The sequence below is a fragment of the Chlorocebus sabaeus genome, chromosome 3, assembly GCF_047675955.1.
Source record: "Chlorocebus sabaeus isolate Y175 chromosome 3, mChlSab1.0.hap1, whole genome shotgun sequence".
Classification (NCBI taxonomy): domain Eukaryota; kingdom Metazoa; phylum Chordata; class Mammalia; order Primates; family Cercopithecidae; genus Chlorocebus; species Chlorocebus sabaeus.
In genome coordinates this window covers 24,460,370-24,473,129 of record NC_132906.1, presented here as the reverse complement: position 1 = coordinate 24,473,129, position 12,760 = coordinate 24,460,370, and the positions used below count along the sequence as shown (strand labels likewise).

At 39.4% G+C, this 12,760-nt stretch overlaps 1 protein-coding gene across 1 annotated transcript in view; it reads left to right on the top strand.

Annotated features, from left to right (window-relative positions):
• The window catches only part of LCP1 (lymphocyte cytosolic protein 1), a 65,826-nt gene that overhangs the window by 28,139 nt on the left and 24,927 nt on the right, over window positions 1–12,760 (top strand). Inside the window, exons 7-13 of the mRNA XM_007960358.3 lie at window positions 340–421; window positions 2,267–2,432; window positions 4,486–4,628; window positions 7,415–7,510; window positions 9,078–9,273; window positions 11,554–11,632; window positions 12,240–12,354. Coding sequence (XP_007958549.1) covers window positions 340–421; window positions 2,267–2,432; window positions 4,486–4,628; window positions 7,415–7,510; window positions 9,078–9,273; window positions 11,554–11,632; window positions 12,240–12,354 — 877 coding nt within the window. The remainder of the gene's footprint in view (window positions 1–339; window positions 422–2,266; window positions 2,433–4,485; window positions 4,629–7,414; window positions 7,511–9,077; window positions 9,274–11,553; window positions 11,633–12,239; window positions 12,355–12,760) is intronic.

Below are 12,760 nucleotides of genomic sequence, written 5' to 3'. Positions count from 1 at the left end.
GCTAAGAAAATAAAGTATTTATGGTAGAATTACTTTGGTTATCCACCCAGAATTTCCTAATGTGCTAAGAAAATCAGGATAATTTTGCAGCTGTTTAGGTGAGAGAATGAAGTGGGGTCCTCATTTCCAGCCTCAATATATTAATATGGCTTCAGTAGTATTCACCTTTCCCGCAGATAGTTTGAGTCTAGTCAAATGGCATAACTGATTTTATGTCTAAACATCACAGAGTCTGTTGCTGTCTTCTTTGATTATGGTCTTGCTAGAATTTAAATTCAATGTTACGGGGCTCTGTTATTCAGAAGACAGCTTTCTTTAATTTAAGTGTTTCTCTTTCAGTAAAATGATCAACCTGTCAGTGCCAGACACAATTGATGAAAGAACCATCAACAAAAAGAAGCTCACCCCTTTCACCATTCAGGTATATCTTCCCACCATTACCGTAATACAGGATTTGTTTGGCATCAATGAGCATCATAACTGCTGAGTCAGCCTTTTTCAGGGGCTCAGACATCATTCCCAAAACCCGGGCTTTGGGCTGGTGACTAGTCATACTTCAGGGATAAAGGGATACATTTCTGAGAAGCAAGGAAGGGAGACTGCTGGAGTGGTAGCAGCTGGGGCTTTGTATGTTTTGTTTTGGCCACTTAGGAATAAAATTCACTTTGGCTAAAGTTTTAACTCAAGCTTTTCTTAGCAATTTATCTTTGATTTGATGCCAAATAAATAGCATTTCAGCTGAAAACATAAGCCTTTCTAAGAAGCAAGGGGTGAAAAATGGGAAGTACTCTGGCAGCCTTCATAGCAATATTGGCCACAGCCACGAGTATAATAGATATAACTTGCTTTTATTCCATCAATTTGTTGATTAACTGGAATAGTAACCAGCAGTAAGTGTATTTCTGTGTAGTGTTCCAATATTTTAACATTATTGTAATTATCTTGCTAAGAAACCATATCTAACTTCTTAAATCATGAACAATACATTATCTCCTGTGTGGATTTAAGCAACCTTGTGTACTTTAAAAATGGAAATGAACCAAATTGAGAACAATGATTAAATACGTATGAATGCATTTAATGTTAAATTTACTCATAATCTTGACCATATATAGAAACAGTATTTTTCACTCATCATTTGAGCACTAGAACAAGGACCCACTTTTCTTCTGATAGTTCTTTTCCTAATTCACTGGTAGCCTTTGCTTTGTTTTTAATTTGTCAATTAAAACAATTTCTATACATCTCTGACACTGATATCTCTTCCTTTTTAAACCCAAGAATAGTACATAGAGAGTCTGGACTGAAAACTTCCTTGACTCTATCCCGACTATATGTGAGTTACATTACCTGCATTGTTGTTACTCATGAGAACATAGACTCTATGAGTGTGTGTGTGTATACTCGGGTTCCCTCATTATTATGGATACTCAACAAATCGACCTAGTAAAAACCACTCCATCTTTTCCAGGAATTTTAATTGTATCTATTTTTCATTTTCATTTTTTTTTTTTTTTTGAGATAGAATTTCACTCTTGTCGCCCAGGCTGGAGTGCAATGGCGCGATCTCGGCTCACTGCAACTTCTGCCTCCTGGGTTCAAGAGATTCTCCTGCCTCAGCCTCCTGAGTAGCTGGGATTACAGGCATGTGCCACCACACCCAGCTGATTTTTATATTTTTAGTAGAAATGGGGTTTCACCATGTTGGTCAGACTGGTCTCAAACTACTGACCTTAGTTGATCCACCCGCCTTGACCTCTCAAAGTGCTGGGATTACAGGTATGAGCCACCGTGCCCAGCCTTTTTCATTTTCTTAACACCCAATCTGCAAGTCAAAAACCTCTTCTGCTACTCTCTTTTATGATCTTGATTTACATCAACAATCATCTTGTTCATGATGGCCAGTGACAGGACAATGACTTCCTCAAAGGTGCCCCTTTATTGTTGGCCAGTAGAGATGTTGTGTGTGTCAGCTTCATCACAGAGCAAGATGGAAAAATATAGGCCTCATTAATCTCATACCAACCAGAATGGGCCTTCAAGTTACGGTGCTGGCTTGATTGAATGGACCACTGCAGTGTCTGGGTTACTGGATTTTCTCTTCTGGTTATGAGTCACTGTTTTTTTTTCAATGTTAAAATGAGTGAAGACCATGACTCTAAACCTGTGACCTTCACAGAAGGAAAACATTGTTGCTGTTGCCATCAGTATTGTTTGACATCTACAAAGTCATAGAACAAAAACTTGCATACTTTTTCTCCCTCAGGAAAATCTGAACTTGGCTCTGAACTCTGCCTCAGCCATTGGGTGCCATGTGGTCAACATAGGGGCTGAGGACCTGAAGGAGGGGAAGCCTTATCTGGTCCTGGGACTTCTGTGGCAAGTCATCAAGATTGGGTTATTTGCTGACATCGAACTCAGCAGAAATGAAGGTAAGAGCAAGTCCCAAAGGTCATGACACAGCTTTCTAATAACTTATGTGTTGGGGACTGTAGGAGGAAGATGTCAGAAATTCTCAAGTTTTGAAAACTACACGGTTATATTGATTCCGTGGTGTTCATGTAACAGATTCTAGACACCCAGACCAGACATTTGTTAATGATAGAGCAAAAGCTTTTTAAGACCACAGACTAACAATAATGCTTGTTTGGAGCATGGGGCTCAGTCTTGAATATTTGGCACTGTAACCTCAAGAGGTTTCTTCAGAGCTCACTTTGCCTTCAGATACTTTGTAACAAATAAGAGGACTTTTAACTTGCATTTTGTGAAGCAAGCAACTCACATTCATATACTATAGTGATGGTACCAGATTAGGAGGAACTTGGTCTATTTCTTATCAAAACTATAGAGGAAGGTATAGGTCAAAGAGTTCAAGGTTGCAATTATATGGGATGAATAAGTGGAAATCTAAACAGCGTGAGGGCTATAGTTAATAATATTGTGCTGTATACTGTAATTTGCCAAGAAAGTAGATTTCAGGTACTCTTCCTACAAAAAAAAAGAAAGAAAAAGAAGAAAAGAAGGGAGGGAGGGAGGGAGGAAGGAAGGAAGGAAGGAAGGAAGGAAGGAAGGAAGGAAGGAAGGAAGGAAGGAAGGAAACGATATGAGATGTGGGTATGTTAATTTGCTTGACCAACAGTAACCACCTTACTATGTATGTGTCTACCAAGATAAATATATCAAAACGTCACGTTATACACCTTAAATCTATACAGGATAGAATAAAAATTTTTAAAGACTGTAGAAAATTCCATTTAGGGTTTCAGAGTTCTCAACTAAATATGTAGCTGTCAATCTTATTGTGTCTTCTCTTAGCATCTTATCTGTGTTTAAACAGTGACAGCCCCATGGCTTAGACAGAGGTAGCCAACCTTGGTAAGTATCATACAAAACACGATGTTATCTTTTAGTTTTCAGGTAGGAATCCTACCAATATGAAATCTGTAGCCAAGTTCTAGTCTTTAGTTACACATACTTTTTATTTGTATGTCCAAATCACAATAACCAATGAAGAATCCTGAAATGTTATTTAAAAACCAATGTATTAAAAATAATATAAAGAAGGTGGGGGAGAGGAAATAGGGATCCTAGAACCTCTGAGAAAGAATATTGATCTTCAAATAATGACCTCAGCTAAATTTAAACCTTCTAGCTAAGCAAAAAATATTTACTTGTCTGGGAAAACGTAGAGGAGAGTTGATTACATTAGAGAGTTGCTATAATTAGGCAGGTAAGCACTTGAAATATAAAACACCTATGGGAATAGACAAGAGAACATTGTTATTATTACAAAATTGATCTCTTAAAAGCCAAAGTGTTGTAATATTGTGGAATGTGGTTTGACAGACCCAGCAAAACATCCGAGCCATAGCCTTGGTTATTTTTATGGCTCTGCCCAAATATTCTTAAACATAGCATTGAGATTCACTGTGCCTTGTTTTCTCCATCTGAAAAATGGGGACAATAAATAAGCTCACAATAGCTTACACCTCTTTTAAGGGAATAATAATAAAATATTTAATCCTTGGGAAAGGCTACAAGAACCTTTACCCCAAAGAGGTAACATTGCTATCTTTAGCTTTTTAGCAGAGCTCAATGAAAGTTACAAACAAGCCCAGCTGGGAGCAGTGACTCATGTCTGTAATCCCAGCACTTTGGGAGGCTGTGGTGGGCAGATCGTGAGGTCAGGAGATCGAGACCATCCTGGCTAACACAGTGAAACCCTGTCTCTACTAAAAATACAAAAAATTAGCTGGGCGTAGTGGCAGGTGCCTGTAGTTCCAGCTACTCTGGAGGCTGAGGCAGGAGAATGGCGTGAACTCGGGAGGCGGAGCTTGCAGTGAGCCGAGATCACACCACTGCACTCCAGCCTGGGCAACAGAGCAAGACTCCATCACGAAAAAAAAAAAAAGGAAGCTATAACCAAGCCCTCCCTCCACCAATATCACTGCATTTATTTTTCTTTGTTTTTTTGTGCTTCTTTAGCTCTGATTGCTCTTTTGAGAGAAGGTGAGAGCCTGGAAGATTTGATGAAACTCTCCCCTGAAGAGCTGTTGCTGAGGTGGGCTAATTACCACCTGGAAAATGCAGGCTGCAACAAAATTGGCAACTTCAGTACTGACATCAAGGTAGGAGGAGCGTTGTTTGAACATGACTCTTTGCAGCAGTGAAGGGGCATTTGGGCATTAATAAAGAAAAGACAAAGATTTGGGGCTTCGTCTCTTCAGAAGCTCCAGGGTTAGTCTGGTGCTGTTTTGGAGGTGCTCACTGTCCTTAAGAGCCCATCTGCTGCTCTAGTCCTGGGCCACACACAGATCTGCCCAGAGTCCTAGTGCTGCGTCTCAATTGGAGTTTCCATATCAGGAAGTAGAGGGACAAAGGTGAGCTAGAGGAAGAGCAAGAGAACAGTCTGCTGTCCAAGTAAAGGGAATATATGTAGGTCTGTAATGTCTCTGGTTTCATAAATGGGAGCAGCAGATGGGAATTCATTTTAAAAAATTAAATGAAGATGACTCTTCTAGTTACACTAATAATAGCAAACATGGTGTCTGCAACATGCCAGGCACTGTTCCAACTGATTTATATGTGTATTCTCTTATTGAATCCTTACAACAACCCCATGAGGTAAGGGTTATCATCCTCTCATTTTACAGATAAAGAGACAAAGAGGTCCATAGGGGAAAGGCTGAGGCAGGAATACACTGTAGTTTTCAAGTATATGAAAAGTTCCATGTCAAGGTGAAAGAAAACAGCTGTTGGCCATGATGACAGATGGATGAAGATAGAAAGTGGTTAAGGAGCAGAAAGGAGTGGAAAGCGGTCCCTAGAAGGAAAGAGAGGAGATGCTGGGATGCAACACCAGGAAAATACTTCAGTCTCCACTTTCTCAAAAGTTAAATAATTTTTCCCCAAAGAGAAAGAGTCAGAGGAAAGTTCACATGACTCAACAGGAGTACACCTAGGCCTGTAATTTTCTGAGTAACAGTTTCCCACTGCCGCACGACGTGCATTCAGTGGCATTTAGAACTCAGGGTGTGTCAGGCACTGTGCCAGTCAGAGTCAAGCTTCTTTTTTTGTTGTTTTTTTTTTTTGTTTGTTTGTTTTGAGCTGGGCTCGCTGCAAGCTCCGCCTCCCGGGTTCACGCCATTCTCCTGCCTCAGCCTCTTGAGTAGCTGGGACTACAGGCGCCTGCCACCACGCGCGGCTAGTTTTTTGTATTTTTTATTAGTAGAGATGGGGTTTCACCGTGTTAGCCAGGATGGTCTCGATCACCTGACCTCGTGATCCGCCCGTCTCGGCCTCCCAAAGTGCTGGGATTACAGGCTTGAGCCACCACGCCCGGCCCAGAGTCAAGCTTCTAGATGGAAAGCACCCATTTATTAGGATCTAAGCTAAATCCGTCTTTCTAACTATGCATCTTTCGTGGGTTATTGACATTTTTCTAGCACCACCAACTGAACTGGGGTTTAACAGGAGCTGGCTATCATGATCTCCCTTGGTGTTCAACAGTTAAGCTCTGCAGTTGTAAAACATTTCAGCCAAAATGAGGCTGTCTGATCTCAGCTGTAAATTTACCTAATTTCCTATCATTAAATGGCTGTGTTCTCTAGAACAACCATTTTGTGCTTTGGGAAGTGTCTGAATGAGATGGGAACTGGCCAGATGAGCACTTACTTATGCAGTGTTGTGCCTGTTCTCCGGCAGCAGCTGCACAGCGACTGACCGCACTGTCATGTGTATGTCTGAGGAGCCAGTAACCTTGGGTGATGTCTTTAAATCATGTAGAATTGGCAAAGGCAAGGAGAACACCCAGGCTAGAGCGAGTGAGAAAGGCTCATAAGAGTCAGGTGAAATGAGGTTACTCTCAGCCAAACTAAAAAGATGTAACCCGGGGTAAGCAGATGGTATTGGTGCCTAACACCTGTATGTGACTGTCACTGACTTCAAAATAGCTACAGTGAAAAGTCAGAGAAGGGAGGGTAGAAAGAAGAGAGATGAAGATCAGTTTTCCCAGGTGCAACATCAATGGCTCACACTCTCTGGTTCTCATCTTTCTGATGCCAAAAGTGGGAGCGTACCTCTCCTCTGCCCAGGCCTTACCTACCTTAACCAGTTGTAGAAAAAAAATAGCAGCTGATTTTTCAATGTTTAAGAGAAATTGAGATGCTATTAAATGATTTAAATAAACTACCTGAAAATCTGTATGCTTTCACTGACTAAAAATAAATTTATATTTTAAGACTATAATTCTGAGAATTCTTTTTGTAAATAAGCATATTTTCAGAATCTAAGAAAGTTTGAGAATTCAATACCTGTATCTAATCTGCTATAACTAAATTGAACCATTTTTCTAGCTTCTAGATAAACATGAAATGCACTTATCTTAATATTTCTCCTTTTACATAAAGATTGCTTGTTAATGCTTCAGTCTTCTGTCTTTGACATCTTTATTTTTCTCTTGCTGATTGTTCATTTAAATGTATTTTTAAACTCTGCTTTAAACTTCTGCTTCCTTTTTCTGTCACTTTTTTTTTAATTAAACCTTAGCTGACTGACTTCTACAGCAATATAAAGGTATATATATATATTTTCCTGTATACAATTTAATACATGTAAATAAGTTGTTTTTCTCCCCTAAAGACAACAGAATAATATCCACTTCTTTAGGGTGACTTTTGTGCATATCTTGTCTATTTTATTGTTACACTCCTTTTAAAAAGAAAAACAAATGTGATATGTAAAGAGACACATAGAACATTCAAATTAGTGAATGTTTCTAGCTTTGTTAATTAAGTTACATTCTTGAATGATAGCTGAATGTGAAATAAAATGTTTGCTTTTGGGAAATCATTGTTGTGCTAAGTATGTAATTAGCTGTGCTATTCTGAAATTGGAATTTCTTAATTTCTCACAGGACTCAAAAGCTTATTACCACCTGCTTGAGCAGGTGGCTCCAAAAGGAGATGAAGAAGGCGTTCCTGCTGTTGTTATCGACATGTCAGGACTACGGGTAAGACCAGGTCCCGGTTGTGTTTGGAGAACACGATGCTGCTTTCATGTTGGCAGTTCCGTTGCCCTGTGTGGCCCAGACTCTGGAGTTCCATGACTGGGCATTTCTGCCTAAAGCCCTGTTAAAACTGTACAACTGTGGGCAGTTTGGGATAATAATTGATGAAAACTGAATCTGGAAATAGAACATTAAAGAAAGAAACCAATAGTAATTAAACGCCATCCAGCATGCTAGGCACTTCTGTATACGTTCATCTTTTAGTAGACTCTATAACCCCACATGGGTCTGAATGTTATAATGAAACCTCTGTTTTGCTGCCACTTTAATATTGATCTTGAGAAGTCACTTTGCCTGTTTGTGTGCCTCATTTAATATCATTGGAGTTAAATCCAGTGAGTTCATATTGAAGTCCATTGATTCCTAATGAGAAGCAGAGTAAAAGTAGATGAGAAGCTCATAAAATGCATAATGTGTAGTGTTATCTAGTAAAGTGTCATTTTTTTTTATTTTTTATTTTTAGACAGTCTTGCTCTGTCACCCAGGCTAGAGTGCAGTGGCAAGATCTTGGCTCACTGCCAGCTCTGCCTCCCGGGTTCACGCCATTCTGCCATTCTCCTGGCTCAGCCTCATGAGTAGCTGGGACTATAGGCACCTGCCACCTCGCCCGGCTAGTTTTTTGTATTTTTAGTAGAGACGGGGTTTCACCGTGTTAGCCAGGATGGTCTCGATCTCCTGATCTCGTGATCTGCCCGCCTTGGCCCCGCAAAGTGCTGGGATTACAGGCATGAACCACCAAGCCCGGCCTAGTAAAGTGTCATATTGAGAAATAATCCTAATTTAAAGTTTTGTTTTCTGAAAATTGGTGGTTTCATATACTTTAAAGACAGTGGGCCATATTTCAACAAAATTTTAGTGTTGTTTTAAGAGTCGCTTACAAATGGCTGGAGATTCTCCAGACTTATTTGAGCACATTGAGTGGTTCAAAATCTGAAGTCTGCAAAAATAAAATTGATATTATATATTTATCAATAACAATATGTAGGTTAACTGATAAAATTTATTTTGTTTGGGTTGCAAGTATACCAACTCATTGTGGAGACAGTGGTTATGCTAATCACATGCTCTTATTGGCAAGTGTAAATATCTTTTGTGAACTGGTTATGGGAATATAAACTAATAAACCAAATTTTTTGATAGACAATCTCATGACATCTGTGCAAGAAAAAATAAAAAGGAATCTTAATGGTTGGAAATAATTAAGATAAACTCAAATGATAAATTTTCGGAATCTACTACATCTCTTTTGAAACAAGGCAACCAACCATTCATCTGAAATAGTTTGATAATGGAGATGAGAGCTCTTCGTTACTTAACCTCTGAGATTCCTTTTACTTGTGACTTTCTGATTTTGGTGCAGGTGCGTGTAGGCAACAATGTGCTGTTATTAAGTTCTGCCTGAGATAGACACTAATGGTTTCAGTGAGATTCCCATTTCTTTTCACATTATGCAATCTGCTTTGTGCATGGAGAGTCTTGATCCGGCCCTGAGAATCCTTTTGCATTGCAGGAGAAGGATGACATCCAGAGGGCAGAATGCATGTTGCAGCAGGCGGAGAGGCTGGGCTGCCGGCAGTTTGTCACAGCCACAGATGTTGTCCGAGGGAACCCCAAGTTGAACTTGGCTTTTATTGCCAACCTCTTTAACAGATACCCTGCCCTACACAAACCAGAGAACCAGGACATTGACTGGGGGGCTCTTGAAGGTAACTAACTGCAAACTACTTGCTTAAGATGGGGAAAGGCACTCACAGTTCTAATTCAATGGCAATTCAAACTCACTTCCTAAGCAAATATAAACTATTTGCACGTGCAAACAGGCCATTAATTCTCTGGTATGCAACAAAGAGAATAAATAGATTCATCAAGTCAATTTCAGCCAAGCAGGAGTAATTAAATACCATTATATCATGTCCATTATACAAAGACTTCGTCCGTTATCAGAATTAAATGTTTTAGGAAAGATAATGCATTTAATTATTAGATGAAATAAATCCGGAGTTTCAAAAAGATAATTTATGTACTTAATGGACTGTGTTGATTCCTAGAGGCAAGAAACTGCCACCATTCATTATCAAAAAATGATATTTAATGTATGCCGGGATATGCTTACTGAGTTTTGGTTTGTTTTGTTTCTTATGGCAGGTACAGAAAAGTATTTTGAGGCAGAATCCCTAACAGTTGTATTTTTCAGGTTAATGCTCTAAGATTCAACAAAAAACATGTAGCTTTAATTAGATTCTACCAGGTAGAGGTGCCAGAGATGTTTACTTGATTTTTTAAAAAAAGTCATGAACTAGTCCCAATATTGAGACAAAAAGGTCAATTAATGTTAAATGAATGTCACGCAAGCAAGGAGATTCAGATCTGAAGTATGAGTTGATCCTTCTCCACAGCACTTTACTCTCACTAGAAATGCTGCATAATCGTGCTTCCACACTCCTGCATTTGTGTCATTTGCTGAATTATGGTCAGGGGGTTCTGTGCATTTTGTTGACTCCCAAATCTATATATCCAGCCCACTAATCACCCATTTCAGCTGCTTCTAGAATATTCCTGTTTGGGTCCTTGGCTATCATTTGAGGTGCAGCATATGCAAAACAGAATTGATTATTTTCCCTCCCACCCCCAACCATTGCCTTTCCAGCCCACCTCCCATCCCATTTGCCCTCTTTTAGAAATGCTCCATTTCCATTAATCATACCATTTTTTTTTCTTTAGTCACCAAAACTAAAGACCTTGGATCCTACTGTATCTTCCTATCCTTCATCCCTACATCCACTAAATCAGTAAATACTAATAATTCTTCCTTTGGAACATTTTCTCAATTGTTACATTTATTTTCTGCTCTTCCAAACTCATTACCTCATACACCAATTATTTTAATGGATCTTGGAGCCTCCATTTATCAAATGCTTGAGTGTATCCCACATGCTAATGTCAAACACTCTGCCCTCTGCCGTGTTTAATTCAAATGCATATCGCCTTTCAGTGATTCTGCACACTGCTGCCAGGCACATCCCAGTACTGATTTTATTATATCTCTGCCTTGCTCAAGAATGTATTGTAGTAATTTTACAAAGCCATAATGACTGCCATTGTCTAATATGTCAACTAAAATGTGCTACCTGGTATCCAAAGATTGAAACCCTGTCTCTCTAAAAAAATACAAAAAATTAGCCTGGCGTGGTGGCGGGCGCCTGTAGTCCCAGCTCCTTGGGAGGCTGAGGCAGGAGAATGGCGTGAACCTGGGAGGCGGAGCTTGCAGTGAGCCGAGATCGCACTACTGCACTCCAGCCTGGGAGACAGTGAGACTCTGTCTCAAAAAAACATAAATAAATAAATAAAATCTCCAATTCTGACTCCTTCTTCCAGATAGGGTTATCTCATTGGGCTGTACAATACAGACCCTTGATCAAACCAGTTCCTGATGTTCTTAATAGAGACCTTGCCTGTTGCTCCCTTTATATGCATATTTATACTGTCTTCTACTCCCACCCCTTTCTATCTCCCCAAATCCCCTACTCTTTCCTTTTTCTGATCCAGATTTTGCTAGCTATCCAAGGGCAAGTTCAAATTCCACCCCTTCCAAATTCAGTCCATACTGTTCTTTTCCCTGTCTCAGCTCAAATAACAGATATATCTATCTCCTAAGTGAGTTCTGTAGCTTGTATGATCTCTGTTTGATGCCTAAAAGTCCTGTTTTTTCCAGCAAGAAGGTAAGCCTTTGAGAGGCAACTGAACAGCTACCCCACACAGGATTCCACACACTACTAATAGATGCTATAGAAATACATGTGGAATTGAAATGGAAAAGAAAAATTAACACCGTATAAGAACCCTCACCCAAACCCAATAGGGTTTATTTTATTTCTTTCTGTCATTCTATTTTCAGTTTTTATTGCATCCTCTTTAGTTAAACTTTGGTCATAAAAAAAGGCATGTTTTCTTCCATCCCAAAAGATAACCCATCTTCCTTCATCTAGGTGAGACGAGAGAAGAGCGGACATTTAGGAACTGGATGAACTCCCTGGGTGTTAACCCTAGAGTCAATCATTTGTACAGGTAGGAATATTTGGGAACTCATTCTAATGTAAGATAGAGACCTCGAAAGAGCCATAGGATTCCAAATACCACCATGATGTGCATTCTCTTCACAAAATGTGCATACCTTGATGGAAGGGGAAAAGTGCCAAGTTGAGCTTCAGATGTTGGCTATTCAGCTGAAAAACTCACCTACATACATCAGTCTCACTGTGTGCTCAATATGTAAATCGTACCTCAACAAAATGAAACATTTACTCTATGTCATAAGTGATCATACGTATAATCTGCTCACAAGCAGGCAAAACAACAGATGTTAAGTTTGTGGTGAAGCGTCTCCTACGCCACTTGTTAAAGCCATCTTCGTTTTGTTTTTTTAACATTTCTTTTACATTTACTTAGTTTTACAATTTTTAAACCTTTAGGTACAGGGGTAGATGTGCAGGTTTGTTATACAGGTGAATTGCGTGTTGCAGGGGTTTGGCCTCTATAGATGGAGCTATGACTACCAGTGTGCAGGGTTGTTGTGAATATTCTCTGAACTAATATGTAAGAAAGTGTCTGGCCCATTGTAGGCCCTGAATAAATGTGGGATATCTGAGAATCCTTTTGTGTTTGTTTTGTTCAGTGACTTATCAGATGCCCTGGTCATCTTCCAGCTCTATGAAAAGATTAAAGTTCCTGTTGACTGGAACAGAGTAAACAAACCGCCATACCCCAAACTGGGAGGCAATATGAAGAAGGTAAACAATGATGGTTCTGATGTTCCAGCAGGCAGGCAGTCATAGCCTGCAGGAGCACTCTAAATACTTTATAAGGCAGCCAAACAATGTTTATCCAGAAATTAAATTCTAGTACAGCAATCAGAAACCTGAATAGGTTTATTAAAATGTGTCCATTATTTCAGTCGATTACGTATTTATAATTCCATGTTGGATGTCTTCAAACATTATCATGCAAAAATTCTAATTAAGATAATTAGAGCAAGCAGAGAGCCACAGGGATTTTTCCCTCAGCAGGATCTTTATTCTAATTTCTAAAGAATTGGAGCTTTGTACTGACAGCTTGACTTGTTCAAATAGTTTGTTGACTGTCAACACAGTGGGAACATTGTTTTGAAACAACAGGGTTGACACAGCCATTTCTCAG